At 57.3% G+C, this 16040-nt stretch overlaps 1 protein-coding gene across 1 annotated transcript; it reads left to right on the top strand.

Annotated features, from left to right (window-relative positions):
* Positions 1-3065: 3065 nt before the first annotated feature.
* Positions 3066-11764, top strand: SLC38A3 (solute carrier family 38 member 3; the record flags this gene model as incomplete). The annotated part of the gene is made up of 16 exons (XM_079935183.1): positions 3066-3234; positions 6150-6304; positions 6395-6476; positions 6650-6765; positions 7338-7411; positions 7494-7586; positions 7666-7747; positions 8842-8924; positions 9007-9065; positions 9235-9399; positions 9481-9560; positions 9833-9933; positions 10162-10286; positions 10383-10527; positions 11468-11571; positions 11660-11764. The coding sequence occupies exons 2-16, from the start codon at positions 6204-6206 to the stop codon at positions 11762-11764; spliced, it is 1515 nt and encodes a 504-aa protein (XP_079791309.1). The 5' UTR covers positions 3066-3234; positions 6150-6203.
* Between the last annotated feature and the right edge of the window lie 4276 nt (positions 11765-16040).

Genomic DNA, 16040 nt, shown 5'->3' on the forward strand with positions numbered 1-16040 from the left:
AGGAAGCACCAAAGGTGGGAAAAATCAGGGGTGGATGAGGCCAGGCCTGGCACATCCCTAAAAGGGCTGGAATGCTGGGATCAGTAATGAGAATCTCGGACTCCTTGAGGTTGAGGGCTGGGGGCTGTGTCTCTGGGGAGGGTGGGGGTGTACATCTCAGAACTTCGTTCTGCCTGGGCCCATAGAGCCACTGTCCTCACTGGCTTCCCAAGCCACCCTTTGTTCTGTACTGGTTCTTTGGGCCCATGTCACAAACACCCCCCCCATCCAGGCTCCAGGTGGCAAGAGCATGAGAGCTGGTTGCTCCTGTCCTAGTGCCTGCTGCCCTAGCAAGTAGCCTTAGAGCCCTGGAAAAGTGGGGAAACTGAGGTGCAACAGGACAAGCTGGGTGCTTCATGGTCTCTGGGTGGGGGGCAGGGAAGGTTTTTGAGCCGAACTGAGTGCACCCTGAAAGTCTGGGCTGGGCAGGGTGCAGGCACTCAGTCTGAGGGGGAAAATGTTTTGGGGGAGTGGTTGGCTACAAGAGAGGTACAGTTTTGGCATCTGTGTGCACAGAAAACTGGGGCGGGATGTGCAGTCTATACCATAATAGGATAGGGGCACTGCAGGAGGATGTTCCAGTGCAGACATGGCTGGGGAGCCAGGCGCCACTTGGAGCAGGTGAAATGGGGTGGAGGCTTGCCAAAGACCTTGAACCCATTCCATTCATTTAATATTTACTGAGTACCTACTGTGTGCCTGTGCACACTCAATCTGGTGGATGGAGGGCTGGACTTTGGATAAGACAGATGCATGGTGGGGGCGCTCTAGAGGACCAGGCAGGGCTTCTGGGGACCGAAGGGAAGGACCAGCTGCTGGGCAGGAGGGGCTTTCCGGCCAGCGGCCTGGGGTGGCTTGGATTTGAATTTCCGCTCTGCGGGCCACGTCCTGTACACAGCCTCTCAGCCAGCACGTCTGCACACGTGCATGGCTGCTGAGGATGGGAGTCACTTCAACTGACTGTCCTCTCCGTATACCTTTCCTATTGTGTGGGTAGACAAACCATGGGTGCTGGACTAGGGGGCTCTGAGCTTTCCAGCTGGGCCTGGCCTGTGGCCCCAGTGGGCTCAGTCCCACCCTCTGGATGTCTGCACCTGGCTAATGGGAGCATAACCTGCCCTTGTAGGAACCTGGAAATGCTGTGGCATCCCTGCAGTGCCCACTGGGCCTGCTGCCCCCTCACCTGGGCCTCTGGCTCCCTCTACTTCTTGCACCTTCTGGGATGCTCTGTCTTGTCTTGCTGTCTCTCTGTCTCTTTCTCCATCTGGCTATCTCTAAATGGTTGGCCATCTCTGTCGATCTGTCTCTCACTTATCTGGTTGTCTGTCTCCCTGTCTGAATGTCTATCCACCCATCTCTCTGTGTATTCTTCTCTATTTGTGTCGCTCTAGATCCGTCTGCATTTCTTTTATCTCCCCGTGCCTGTCTCTTGGTCTGGATCAGTATGCATGGACACAGATATCATGTGTGTGTGTTTTCTCTCCCTGTCTCTCTCTTCCCTCCCTCTGACTCTCTCTGCTTCTTCCTGACATTGGATGGCGCCTCTCCTCTGGGCTGACCTTGCCTTCTGCCCCCCCATCGGGGTCTCCAGTGAGTCCTGAGCTGCCCCAGGCCCCCGCTCCAGCTTTCTTTGGGGCCAGAAGTCCGGCTGTCCAAATATTTGGCCGCCTCCAGGGGATTCCGAGTCAGCAGGGAGGAGGATGGGCTGGCTGGCTCGGGGTCTCCCCTGCCCCTGGGGGGGCCACAGGCACGTGATGTCCTGTCCTTTGCCTCAGCTGAGCCTCGGGCTGCACGTCCTTCTCAGCAGGCTGGCAGTGGGGGGCGGGGGGCTGCTGCTGGCTCTGGCCCAGTCTTGAGGCAAGAGGTTCCGACTGCAGCTTCCACTGGGGGCAATCTGAGCAAGGAGGGTCCAGGGGTGGGCAGAAGGGGAGGCCTAGGTGTCTAGGGATAGGCCCAATGCTAAGCGTCTGTTAGGTTTAGAAAATGTACCCTGTCACAGGAAAGTCCATCTTCCGGCCCCAGCTGGGGCCCTCAGATCCTCCTAGACACTTCCGGATACCCGGAACACAGAAGCACCAGGCCAGAGAGCTAGGGGATGAGGGGCTGGTGTGGCCAACACATCAGTGCTCTGCACCATTTGCCTTCCCCTCCTGCATGCTACCCGCTCAGTACCAGCCGTATGTTGGCCACACACTAGCCACTTACTCGGTGTTGTTGGCAATGGGGGAGTAGTGGATGGAAGATTGAATCTGCTGAGGTCAAAATCTGGAGTTGTGGGTCTGGTGGAGGGGCAAGGGGTTTGTTTTAGTATCGTCCCGCGTTCCGAACACCTGCCCACACCACACCCTGTCCCTAGACCCCTGACCTCAGCAATCAGCTCCACACCAATCTCTGTGGCTCTGCCTTGAGAACATACAATCCAGATGTGTCTGTTGAATCCAGTTTCCCTGTTAGCTGATAGCTTGTCCGAGGAGGGTGTTATCCTTCTGAAACCTGGAGAAGCGGGTGGGCAAAGGGGCTCTAGGCAGGGACACCTTCTCTCAGCTAATGAGGGGAGTGGTAAGTAAGGACTGGTGAACTAGAACTGGGGGCAGCCCTCATCCGTGGGCCCCCAGGGATGACCACAGTGGACCCTTAAGCCAGGCCAGCCGCCTCTCACCTGAGATCTGAGCTAAGGTGAGGGCTGCCCAGGCACAAGGAGCCTGGGGGCCATGGCAGTAAGCTCTGTGCCTCCACCAGCACATGTGGCTACAGAACCGAGGGAAGAAGGACAGTGTGACTTTCTCCCTGTAGTTAGCCTGCTACTGCAGACCCACTCACGTCCCTGATCACTGGGGAGGAAAGCCGGGCTCAGAGCCCTGGTGGCTCCAAGGCCCTGGATGTGGGGACAGAGAGGTGAGCTTCCCATAGCAGCTGACACAAGCAGTGGCCCCACGGTGGCCTGGATTCCTGGATCTCGAAATCTTTAATTAGCCAAACTCAACGCCTGTCGAGGAGGTGTGCCTGACGAATTCTCACCCTGTGATGTTTGCGTGGGCGGGCATTACCTGCTATGCTATCCCCATGGCTTCTGCACCCCCCCCCCTTATCTCTCCACAGAGCAAACAGGCCCCAGGGCAGTGGCCTGGACCATCGATTTACTGCCTGAACCGATGCTACACCCATGACAGATGCCATTCTGATGATCTGCCCAAGGTCGCAGTGATCTCCCCACCCAAGAGCCTGACCCCTCTCTGGGAGCCTGTGGTCTGCTCTGGGGGCGAAGTCCTCAGGGAGGCTTCTCACTCTGTCCCCACCTTTGGTCAAACCTCACAGAACCCCCGGAAGACAGGAAGACACTGAGGTCCTGAGTGGGGAATACTTTGTCCATGGTCACATGGTGAGGCAGGGCCAGGTCAGGCCTCAGATCCAGAGTGTCCACTCTGGGCTTTTCCCACAGTTGGTCAGAATCTGCTGGCAGCTTTCCTCAGGCAGGGGCTATCCCCTGAGTCTACTCCGATACCCGATGCAAAGGAGCCTGGCAGGCGGCAGGCCTGAGAGACAGGAACTGTCAAAAATGGGCTGCCAGCCTCAGGAAATGCCTGGAGGTCCACATGTCAGGCCAGTACTAATCTCTACCCTGGCCCCCCAGCCCTTAGCCTTGCCCTAACTGAAGTACAGATTCCTTGACCTTGACTTCAAGGCCCTTTCAGGCTTGTCTATAGCCACGGAACCTTCATTCTATCCTCACAGCCTGCCTTATACCATACCTCAGGGCCTTTGCCCATGCTGTGCACTCTGCTTGAGATACTTTTGCTTGTTTCCACATCCTGGGGGCTCCTGCTGGAATTTCAGAACTGGCTCCCTCACCTCCTCCTCCAGGAAGCCTTCCTTGATGCCCCTCTCTCTTCTTTTTTGAGTCCCAGCACTATGTGGCTTGGTTAAAAGCCACACTATGTGCTGGGGTTCCCCTGCAGGAGCCATAGGGTGGGGGATGTCTGTGTGGGTTTTGTCCCTTCCAGACTGGAAGCCACTTGAAGAGGGGTATTCCATGTCCTCTCTGGGATCTCAGGCCAGCCTGAGACCCAGCAGTGACTGGTCGTGAGTAATAGGCAGGACCTGAAGGTCTAGGCCCAGGTCCTGCTTGAGGGGATGGGGAGCCTGGAGCCAGGGCCTCAGGCACTTTGGCCATGACCATGCCATGGGCTGTGGTCTCCCTGGAGGCATTGCCTGGCTACTAGGGAATATTAAGGCAGAGAAGAGTGCTTTGTCCAGGCTGCTGACTCAGCACACTCGGAGGGCCTGTCCAAGCCTGCCCCGGGCGGAAGGCCAGGCAAGGGCAACCCCAGCTGAGAGCCAGGGGGCACTCTGGAGTGACTCTGGAGACCAGGTGCTGGTATCCTTGGAGGGGTGCTGTTGGTGAGGCTCAGGGCAGGGGCATGAAGAAGACAGGCTTACCTTAGGGACTCTGGTCCAGGGGAAGAGGGCGTTAGAAGAGATGCTCAAATTGTCGTGATCCTATGTGGACAGGCTGGAGGAGAGAAGGGTTCAGATGCCAGCATCAGAGGAAGGAGAGGTAGGTTGAGGGGTCCAAGGGTGCCAGGTATGGGGTACTCAGGACTGAGGTACCTAGGATCTGAACTCTGGCTTGGGGCTGCCTGGGGCCATTGCAGGGAGGTCCTCTGGTCAGTTCTGTGTGGCTGCTGCCTCCAGAACACCAGGGCCTGTGGCCTGAGGCCCGAGTCCTGAGCCTAGCCTCCCCTACCCACCCTAGCCCTGAATGCTGAGTTTGAGACCCCTGGTGCTCCAGCTTCAGGAGCAGACCTGAGACCCTCAGGATCTGGAGTGGGGATGGGGGATTTGGGGCAGGATTCAGGGTTCCCAAGTGGAGGGGGTGCCATGACATCAAGACTAGCCTCTGGCTGACCTGCCTGGCAGTGCTGCCCCCTCCCTGGTCTCCACTCTGGCCTCAAATCTCCTGCTGGCCCATCTGGCCTTCAGGATGTCCTTATAGATCCTGGGGACACGATGCCCAGGTACCTTCTGGGCATGGGCTAGGTGGCTCCCAGCGCCAGTGATGGGCGAGGGGCTAGCGAGTTGTCTGGGCAGCGGGCAGAGTTGGGCCTGGGGAGGAGGGGAGCTGATCCCTTTGGGGTCCAGCAGAGCTATGCCCTGAGCGCAGGGAAGGGAAGACTGATCCAGTGGTCCAGGCCCGTCTACAGCTGGCCAAGGTTCTGAGTTCCTGACCTGGGGCTCCAGGAAGTGGGGAGTCTCCTCAAAGTGTGGGTACCTAAGGGTGGGGGGTTCCCCAGCAGGGGAGGAGAGGCTTGAAAGAGAACATGGCCCTGAGGCCAGAGCTGTGTGGAGGGTGAGGCCTGTGTGGCCCAAAGAACTGGGCCCCAGGGCACCCATTTCCTGGAAGGCCCCTGAGGGCCCTTTGCAGCCAAGCGGGCAGGGTCCAGGTGTCCAGCCACCCAGCACCGCCTTAGGCCTCCTGGCTCCGGGGGGGTAGCCTCTGCGCCTGCCGTTCCCAGCGCCAGCTCTCAGCCCACAGAGGGACCTTTGTTCTGGCTGCCAGCAAAGCCCGCCGGGTGGCTGGGAACAGGGCCCACAGCCCTCGCCCTCTCCCGAGGCCTCCAGCCGTCGGGCAGCGCCATTCTAGGTTGGCTAGGAGGCCCCTGGCACACAGGGCACAGGAAACTGTCTCCCAGTATTAATATCAGGGAGGGGCAATCAGTCCAGGACCCATCCCCAGAGTGGGGTCTGGTGGCCTGGGACTCAGCCTCCTGGGGTCCTGACACCACTGGGCTCTGAACTTAGGTCATCCAACTGAGCTTTACTTCACAGATGGTGAAACTGAGGCCCCAAGGGCTTGCCTGGGTCGGTATGTATATGTGGCAGGGGAGTGCTAGGTACTGGCTGAGGTGTCGCCTCAGAATGTCCTGGAGAACTCAGGTATCTGAGCTCTGCCCCTCAATGGCAGGTTCCAGGGTGGCAGCAGGCAGAGCTGCATGAACATGTATGTCCTCAGTGAACTTCTGGGAGGTGTGCTACAGCTGCACACTTCCTGTGGGAGTCTGGGCTGTGAGCCCAAGGAGCGGGGATAACCAGGGGGACTGCCTGCTCTGTAGACTTCTGACCGCGTCAGTGTGAGAGCCAGTGTTCCTGGTGGTGGTCCCTGAGCCATGGAGGCACCTCTGCAGACGGAGATGGTAGAGTTGGTACCCAACGGCAAACACTTGGAGGGGCTACTCCCTGTCGCCACCCCCATGGCTGGCAACCAGAGGTGAGCGAGGGACTCATTCATGGCTTAGGGCAGGGCAGGGTGCAGGGCAAGGGGCTGGAGCTGAGCTGCCTGGCTGGTCTGTGCCTGCAGGGTCGAGGGCCCTGGACGGATCTGTGTTGAGGGTGAAGGCTTCCTACCAAAAAGTCCCAGCAAGGAGCCACACTTCACTGATGTGAGCAGGGGTGGCCATCAGGGGCTCGGGGGCACCCCTGGGAGCTTGAGGGCAGTAATGAGGTGCTATGGGGCAGCGATGGGAGGCCAAGGGATGGTGTGAGGGAATGCTGATTTACCCTCCACAACTTGCTAACTCATCCCACCCCTCCCGTCTCACTCTGGTGCCTGCAGTTCGAGGGGAAGACATCATTCGGGATGTCAGTGTTCAACCTCAGTAACGCCATCATGGGCAGTGGTATCCTGGGGCTCGCCTACGCCATGGCCAATACGGGCATCATCCTTTTCCTGTGAGTGCCCTCAGCGAACCTTCTAAAGATAGGAGCCCTAAACAGGCCACCGATCCTGACCTCCCAGGACCTGCCAGTTTCCTGTCACAAGACCCAGGCTGCAGTGGGTGGGCACTTACACTCAACCCAAACCACAGCTGAAAAAAACAGCCGTGGCCAGACAAATATACCTCATTTCCCAGTAAACCCGCTGAGATGACAACACGGGGCCAGCCTAACAGGACTGAGTCTGTCCTACCACATTTACACATGATGGATAAACCCCATGGCCAGGCCTTCTGTGGGTACACGTGTCCTTACCTCAGAGCTCTGCCCTGCAGCCTAAATGAAAAACATGTTTCTTCCAAGATCTCAAGGGGAGGTGGTGCTCAGAGGGTCCTTTCTGGGTCATGGCCACCCTGGGTCAGCCCAGGTGATGTTCACCACCCCTGGGGCCTGCTGAGTTTGCATCCACACATGTTGGGGGTCCAGACACCTGGGTCACAGACCCCGTACACCCAGGCCTCCCGGAGCTCATTGCCCCCTGCCTGCCAGAGGAGCCCCAGCGACCTCTTTTCGTCCACCTTCCCCAGGTTCCTGTTGACGGCCGTCGCCTTGCTCTCCAGCTACTCCATCCACCTGCTACTCAAGTCCTCAGGGATCGTGGGTAAGCCCCAAACCTGGCCTGTAGCAGGGAGGAGTGGGCTGGGGAGAGCACTCCTGACTGTCCCGATTCCCTGTCCCCACAGGCATCCGTGCCTATGAGCAGCTGGGCTACCGTGCCTTTGGGACCCCAGGAAAGCTGGCGGCAGCCCTGGCCATTGCGCTGCAGAACATCGGAGGTGAGGCTGATGGGCAGGTGATGGACGGTGGACAGGCTGAAGGTTGGCTGGTTTGGCTGACCTGCCTCTCTCCCCCCAGCCATGTCCAGCTACCTGTACATCATCAAGTCCGAGCTGCCCCTTGTCATACAGACCTTCCTGAACCTGGAGGAGCGGACCTCGTGAGCCCCAGGGTGGGGTGGGGCTGGGTGAGGGTGGGAGGCCCTAGTCTAACCCTCTATGTCCACCACTAGCAGAGCCCAGGCTGGGCTAGTGGGAGAGACAAGACAGGGTGGAGGTGGGGCGCAGAGAGCTGCCGGCAGAGCTACCATTCTGTGCACACTTGTTTATGAAGCACCTTGGGGAAGACTCCCAGGAGGGCCATGTGGGGCAGGGGGTAGTCTGAGGCTGAGGAAGCCGGCCCGCCTAGCCGTGGACCCAGCCTGTGAGCACAGAGCACCTGAGAACCTCAGGCTTAGCTCTAAGCTCCTGCTATTTCTGACCGTGGCTTGGGTGTTAGCCTCCCCACCACCTCGCCCCAACCAAGAAATTAAGCCTACAGTGTCCCAGTTGCCTATCATCAGTTTAGCCAGTTCTCATGGCATAAGCATGTTCTGTGGGTAGGAGCAGAGAAGATAGCCAGGCCCTGCCCTTGACAATACAGCCCCGGCAAGCAGAAAGGCTGCATGGCTGCAAGTAGCTCTGGGAGGAAGGAAACAGCCAGGATTCTGCCGCCAGGCCCTGGGGGCCTTTCCCAAGGAGTTGGCCTTTGGGTTTGCCCTTGAAGGAAGGTCTCATTCCTCATCCCTTTAGCTCCCTGTGTCCACTGTCCATTGAGGGCGTGGGGCAGGATGATGCAGGATGCAGATGCTGGGGGGAACCACAAGGAGCTCAGGTGGTTGGCAAGTCCCTGAGACCCCCATGGAAAATGCCTCAGACCCAGGTCCTTTCATCCCACCCACCCCCTCGGGCCCCTTGGGGCCACTCCACGGGGAGGATGGACCCAGACCTGTGTGTCCTAGGAAAAACAACCACAGTGACTGTAATTGTAATGGTTACCAAGCAGGAGCTGAGTGTATTAGTCCTCACCTTGTCCAGGAGAGTGTTGGGAGTGGGCCCATTTTGCAGATGGGGAAAGGGAGGCTCAGAGCTGTGGACAAGTATTCTTCAGAGATCACTCAGTGGCACCACGGGTAACCCCGGCTGGGGGTCAGGCGGCCCCATCACCCAAGGCTGAGTGGACTCTAATATCGGCTCCCCACTCCCATCCCTGCAGGGACTGGTACATGAATGGAAACTACCTGGTGATCCTGGTCTCTGTCATCGTCATTCTGCCTCTGGCACTGATGCGGCAGCTTGGTGAGTGTGGCAGGGCCAGGGCCTTAGACGGATGCATGGGAGGGGACCTTTGGTCTCACCACCCCCCTCCCCAACTTTACAGGCTACCTAGGCTACTCCAGTGGCTTCTCTCTCAGCTGCATGGTGTTCTTCCTAATTGCAGTGAGTGACCCCCGCCCCCCACGCTGGTCGAGGGAGGGGGGCAGGTCTTTCTGGGAAGCCTGGGTCAGAAGGCAGCTCCTCCAGTCCTGATCTAGATGTGGCTTCACAGTGACTCCACAGGCAGCCTAGCCTGGCCCTGATACCCTCATCCTTCCCTGCCCCCACCTAGGTCATCTACAAAAAGTTCCACGTGCCCTGCCCGCTGTCCCCCAGTTTAGCCAACGTGACAGGCAACTTCAGCCTCGTGGAGGTCATCAAGGAGGAGGCGGGGCTGCAGGTTGAGACGGAGGCCGCAGCCTTCTGCACCCCGAGCTACTTCACCCTCAACACACAGGTTGCAACAGACCAGGGAGGGGGCAGTGGGCCTGGTGAGAGTGTCAGGGGCTGTTCTGACACAGAATCCCTGTTTTGCCAGACGGCGTACACGATCCCCATCATGGCTTTCGCCTTTGTCTGCCACCCTGAGGTGCTGCCCATCTATACAGAGCTCAAGGAGTAGGTATCCGTGGCTGGGAGAGGGGGAGGGGGCTGCCTTGAGTTGGTCAGGGGAGAATGGATGTGGTCCTAAAGGGAGGAAAGAGTGACAGGAGCCAAGTCATTTTATCCAAGGTCTCCATGGCTGCCACAAGGGGCGACCGGGGGCAAGAAGGAGGCTCCCTCAGCTACCAGATGGTGAGGGTGTGGTGCCAGAGAGAGACCCCAGGACACATGGGGGTTTCCCAATGTGGCCCAGCTTGGCACCAATCCCCTCCCCTGCTGCCCCATAGCCCCTCCAAGAGGAAGATGCAGCACATCTCCAACCTGTCCATCGCCGTCATGTATGTCATGTACTTCCTGGCCGCCCTCTTCGGCTACCTCACCTTCTACGGTATGGCTGGACCGTGGGGGCAGAGGCAGAGGCCAGGCTGGGGGGCAAGGGGCTGGCCAGTGGCCATGGCACCCTGCATACTATAGGCGTTCATTAGGTCTGTGATGCCTAACTGTGCCCTGCAGCTGTGGAGGTGTGTTGCCACTCCTCATTGTCAGGGTCAACCCAGGCTCAGAGCCCAACCCCATCCCTGGACCTCCTGCTGACCACCCTCCCTGCCTGCCACAGACAGGGTGGAGTCGGAGCTGCTGCACACCTACAGCAAGGTGGACCCGTTTGATGTGCTGATCCTGTGTGTGCGCGTGGCCGTGCTGACGGCAGTCACACTCACAGTGCCAATTGTTCTGTTTCCGGTGAGCCAATGTGCAAGTGGCCAGGTGGCCAGACCACTGGCGGGGTGGGACTGATGGGGCTGACAGATTGATGACTCTCCCCACCCTGCTTCCCAGGTGCGCCGCGCCCTCCAGCAGATGCTGTTTCAGGACCGCGAGTTCAGCTGGTTGCGGCACGTGCTCATTGCTGTTGGCCTGCTCACTTGTATCAACCTGCTGGTCATCTTTGCCCCCAACATCCTGGGCATCTTCGGGGTCATCGGTAAGGGTCTGGCCCTGCTGTGAATGGAGACAGGGCACTGCCCCAGAGAACTTCCCTTCTGCAAACGCTGGCAGATTCCTAAGCTCGTACCCTACGTTTAAGTGATGGCTGCTGGCCATGTGCACAGCTTGGCGTCCCATCTGAGATTTGTTCTTAAGGCTCTCCTAATCCATTTTGAGGGCTCAGAGCCACCGAGTCAGTTACCCTTGCTGGGGGTGCTGGAGGATGGAATGGAGCCCAAGGGTCCAGGGGCCTTCACTAAGGATCTCATTGGCTCTTGTCCCCACCTCACATATGAGGAAGTTTAGAGTGATTAAGGGAGAGCCATATAGCTGTTAAGTGGAGAGCCTTGACTGGGCCCCAGGATCATGGAACTATAGGTTTAGGGTTCTGTCCAACTGTCTCAGTTGGGGCTCTGAGTGGGAAGATCAAACAATTCTGAGACGTCTTTGGGGTGACCCAACTCAGGAGACTGACTCCGCAACCCAGCTCTGCAAGGACCAACACACAGACCTGGGGGCTGAGTATCATTGATATCACTGACAGGACTCTTGGTTCTGTACGTCTGAAAGCCGACTCAAAATGAATTATACAGAAAGTAATGTATTGGCTCAATTAATGGAAAAGCCTTCAGGAATAGCTATACCCAGGGGCCCAGTATCCTCAAACTTCATCTCTGTCTCTTGGTCTACCTCTTCTCTTTGCCAGCTTCATTCACTGACAGAGTTTTCTGACACCAAAGGCACTAGCCTTCTATCCTGGTAGACAGAGAACAAGGGGAGGGGCTGATGGGCTCTCCAGAATCAGACAGAGCTCTTGAGTGGAGTCTCGAGACAAGACTCCCTCATCAAGGAATGTTTGATCTCATTAAAGGGTCCACCCTGAACCTTAGCCAATAGGTGGACGTGAGCCAGTGGTGGCCATGCCTTATTCTTTGCAGGTGCCACATCTGCCCCATGCCTCATCTTCATCTTCCCTGCCATCTTCTACTTTCGCATCATGCCCACAGAGAAGGAACCTGCAAGATCTACCCCCAAAATCCTGGTGCGAAGGGCCTGGGGGTTGGTGTGCTAGTGTGGGGATGAGGGGGCTGCCCTGACCTCAGACCTGACCCTGACTTCTGACCCCACAGGCCCTTTGTTTTGCTGCCCTTGGCCTCTTGCTGATGACCATGAGCTTGAGCTTCATCATTATTGACTGGATCTCGGGGACCAGTCGGCATGGAGGAAGCCACTAGGATGACCCCCATCCTGTTCTGTCTACTTGTCCTCCTACCCCTGCCCAGACTCTTCAGCCCCTGCTCTCATCCAGTGGCCAGTTGGAGGGGGAAGAGAAAGACGTGGTGAACACTATGGCATTTGGCCCTGCCCCATGTCCTCTCTGTCGAAGTTTTTGTTAGAGCCAGGACCAAGGCCCTTGGGCCACTACCCTGCTGAGCTCCTGGCCTACAGGAGCTTCCTGAGCTGGGAGCAAGGTGGGGCTGTACCCCTGCTCCCTTCCTGCTGCCTCCTGTGCCCCAAGCCCCTTATTCTCTTTGCACAGGTGCATAGACTGAGACCCAGCAGCTGCCCCCTAAGGTCGCATAGCCTGTAGGGGCACAAAGAGCTGAATTAGGCCTGCAGTCATCCCGCCACCTTGCTCCTGGGCCATGGTCTGCACCCTGGGGCTTCATCTCCCTCAGCCTGCTTGCCTTTCCTCCTTCTGTCACCTAGGCCCCTTTCGTGGGCTCAGGCCCTTGGATAACCTGGTCCTCTTTCCCATCCCCTCCACCGGGAGCAGAACCCCCTCACCCTATGCTTGAGGGTGAGGCTGGTGTGGACACCCCAAGGGGCCCCTTTCCTGGTCTTTCACCAGTCCTGGGGAGGCTGGGACTCCCCCCACCCCAAGCCCAGGCCATAGCTCACATTCCACTGCTGGGAGAAGAAAGAAGCTGAGGCCCAGAACGTGTCTGCCCCTGGGAGCCAGAGACCCCAAGGGCCAATCTGAGGCAGGGATGGAGAGGCTGGCAGCCCCCTTTTATAAATATTATACATAAGACCAGCTGTGCTTTATATTCTTGATCTCCATGGTCCCTGGGTTCCTGGAAAGTGGTGTGGGAGCCGGGACATGGATGGTGATGGAAGCCTGCCCTGCCTTTTTCCCTGGGATAAGGGTGGGGACAGGGTGAGTCCCCTACTCCACCCCGACCCTGCCTCCCAAACCAGCCAGTGGTGTGCTGAGACCCAGCTCTGGGCCTCGGCCAGGCTCAGCACAGACCTGCTTTCTCACGGGGTGAGGTGGGGAGGAATTAATGAGGCCCCAGGAAATGGGACAGAGAGAGGCCTCCGGAAGGAGGCAACGTGAGGTGCATCCCCAGCAGCTTCCAGGGAGGGTCTGAGCTGGGGGCGGCTGAGCCCTGCAGAAGCCCTGCAGAAGGGCCCCCTGCCCTCCCTAGCTGCCATGTCAACCCTCTGCCAATGCCTTAAATCTGGGGACAAAAGTCCAGGGGTCCTGTGCCCTGTCAGGCTAATCTTTTATTAATAGTAAAACCTACTACGAATAAAGGTGGGTTAGTGATTGCCTGTATGTGAGGCCTGAGTTTTGAGTGGGGGAGTCCAAGGCAGGGCAAGAACCGCAAGGATGCAGGGCAGCCCCAGGTGGCCTGGCCCGGGTGGGACTGGGAAGCTGCCCATTGCCTGAGGCAGGCCTGAATCAGCTGGGACCCAGCAGGACGGAGCTGCCCAGGCCTTGGCATCAAACCCTCATTAGGAGAGACCCTGCACCCGGCTAGGCGGCCAGGGAAAGGGCAGCAGGAAAAATCCAGTTTGAACTGGCAAGGCAGCTGCCGGCTTGAGAAACCCCTGAAGAAAGAACTTCCTCAAGCTGGTGGCTGCTAGGCCCATGGCAGTGCCAGCTGATCAGAGGGGGGCTTCCTGAGTCTGGTTCTCAACAGCCCCAGGCGCCTGACTCCAGCCTGGGGACTCACTCAGGAGCCCCGTGGCCCCAGAAAAGAGCTGGACACTGGCCTAGAGGTGGCCGCAGCCCAGAGTGCCCCTGGCATGCAAGGCTGCCCTCTGGGGGTCTCTGGCGTCTTCCTCGTCAGGTGAGGCCATGGCCCTGCCTGAGACCCTTGGCTCCTGTGGAGCAGGAGGCAATAAAGGGCAGGGTCCATCCTGCTGACAGACCCCGGGGATCTTTTCTCAACCTCCCTCCATCCAAAGAAGGCTGCAGGTCAGAGCAGCAGCAGGACTGCCTGGAATCTCTTAAGACCCCAAGCCTGGCTTCAGGCCTCTCAGACAAGGGGGATGAGCTGAAAGTCGCTCCACCCACCCCTCCCCGCTGCCACACACTTACACACTCACCCACATATACACAGCTGGGGTGGAGGAAGGACCCTGGCCCCTGGAGGCCATCTCCAAGCAAGTTCTCCTCCAGACTGATTGCTGGGCAGCAGGCTCCAGGGACAAGGGGGCAGGCAATGTGGCCACTACTCTATATCGAAAAGTCAAGTGTCCACAAGACTGTTTGAGAATGAGTATCTCTGTCAAGTTCCAGCCATTCCGCCTCCACGAGGATGCGTCTGCAGGCCCTTGGTCATCACTAAGCATTTTTGTATGTTTTGAAGAATTTCCCAGGTCTTTTTTTCTTCTGGTTTGCTTTTTAAAATTTGCTCTGAAAAAAATGTTTTTAATCTGAAATGTTAACAAATTAGAGCAGGAATTCCCAGGCGGTCCAGTTGTTAGGACTCTGTGCTCTCACTGTTGAGGGCCTGGGTTCAATTCCTGGTCGGGGAACTAAGATCCCACAAGCTGTGTGGTGCAGCCAAAAAAAAAAAACCCCAAAATTAGAGCAGCACAGAGGTCGTCAATATTTCTTTTCACCACTTTTCCTATGACTGCTTGTAACAGAAAAATAAGACAATACAGACCAGGAAAAAGGGCCAAAGCATAGGCCTTGGTCTCCCTGACCAGCAGCTGCCCCTGCCTGCACCCTTCTCACCTGTGTGCACATGCACACATTCGCCTATCAACTGAAAAGGAATTCATTGTTCATTCATTTGACAAGTATTTATTAAGATTTCCTATGTGCCGGGTGCTCTTCTAGCACCTGTATGTACAGCAATGAACAAAGTGAAGAGCCCTGCCTTCCTTGGACTTATAGGTGGGGGATTGGATTCAGACCAGAAACATGAGACATAATCAGTAAGTTATATCATTTGTTAGCAGATGATCAGTAGTATAGGGAGTAAAGGGCAATGAAGAATAAGGGTTAGGGGCTGGCTTCCCTGGCGGTTCAGTGGTTAAGACTCCGCGCTCCCAATGCAGGGGACACGAGTTTGATCCCTGGTCGGGGAACTAAGATCCCACATGCCACGTGGTGCAACCAAATAAAATTTAAAAAGAACAAGGGTTGGGAGGTGGGTCAGGGTGGGCCCCACTGAGGAAGGGATGTTTGATCAGAACTTGGAGAGGGAGGAAGCCATGCAGATGTCTGCAGGGAACATTCCAGCCAGAGGGATCAGCCAGTGCAAAGCCCTGAGGCAGAATGTGCCGGCTTGGGAGAGGAGCAGCCAGGAAGCCATCGAGGCTGATGCTGAGAGAGGTGGGAGAGGGTAGAAGGGGCGATTGGGGGCTAATGAGGGGATGTTGTGGGACCATGCCAGCCACCATAGGACTTTGGATTTTTCTGTGGAAAAGGCAAGAGTCAATGCCAGGTCCTGAACAGAGGAGGGGGCAGGATCTGACTCAGTAGCAACTCTAGGTTTTAAATGGATTATTCTGGCTGCTGCATTGAGACTAGACTCTGGGGTGGGAGATGGGGAGCCAAGGGTGACACTGACGCAAGGGCTACTACAGTTGTTCCAGACAGACATATCAGGTGTCTCAGCCCAGGTAGTGGCAGAGTTGGGGTGAGACGTTGGGCATATCCTGAAGGATTCCCTGATGGCTTGGGTACGTATGAGGGGAAGGGCAGAGACAAGTCCAGAGTGACTCCAACTTGCCACTGTATCTGCCGAGGGAGGCGGGGGGAGGAGTAGGCTTGGGAGGGAGATCAATTTTGCCCATGAAAAGTTTAAAACACTGACTGGACATCAAAGTGGAAATGCCATGTTTGCTGCTAGGTGTGTGACTCAAGTTCAGTAGAGTGACCAGTGCTGGAGCTTTGGATCTGGGAGAGAAAAAGTGTGGATTGGTACTTAAAGCCAGGCTCCTGGATGTGATGGGGGCAGATGGGTTTGGAAGGAGGAGGGCAGCAGTAGGGACTGAGCCCTGGAATATTCCTCTGTTAGGAGGTAGGAGAGATGAGGTGGAACCAGCAAAACAGCTGGAGGGAGCAGCCAGGTGGTAGGAGGAAACCCAGGAGAATGTGGGCTCCTGGGAACCAGACGAGCATCAGCTGCTCAAGGAGATGAGGGTGGAGCACAGACCACTGGGTCCAGCAACGTGTAGGTCACTAAGGACCCTGACCGGGGCTTTTTTTGTGGAGGGAGGGGCAAGCCTGCCTGGAGAGGATAGAGGAAAGAGAGGTAGAAA

Source organism: Stenella coeruleoalba (genome assembly GCF_951394435.1).
Source record: "Stenella coeruleoalba genome assembly, chromosome: 10".
Taxonomy (NCBI): Eukaryota; Metazoa; Chordata; class Mammalia; order Artiodactyla; family Delphinidae; genus Stenella; species Stenella coeruleoalba.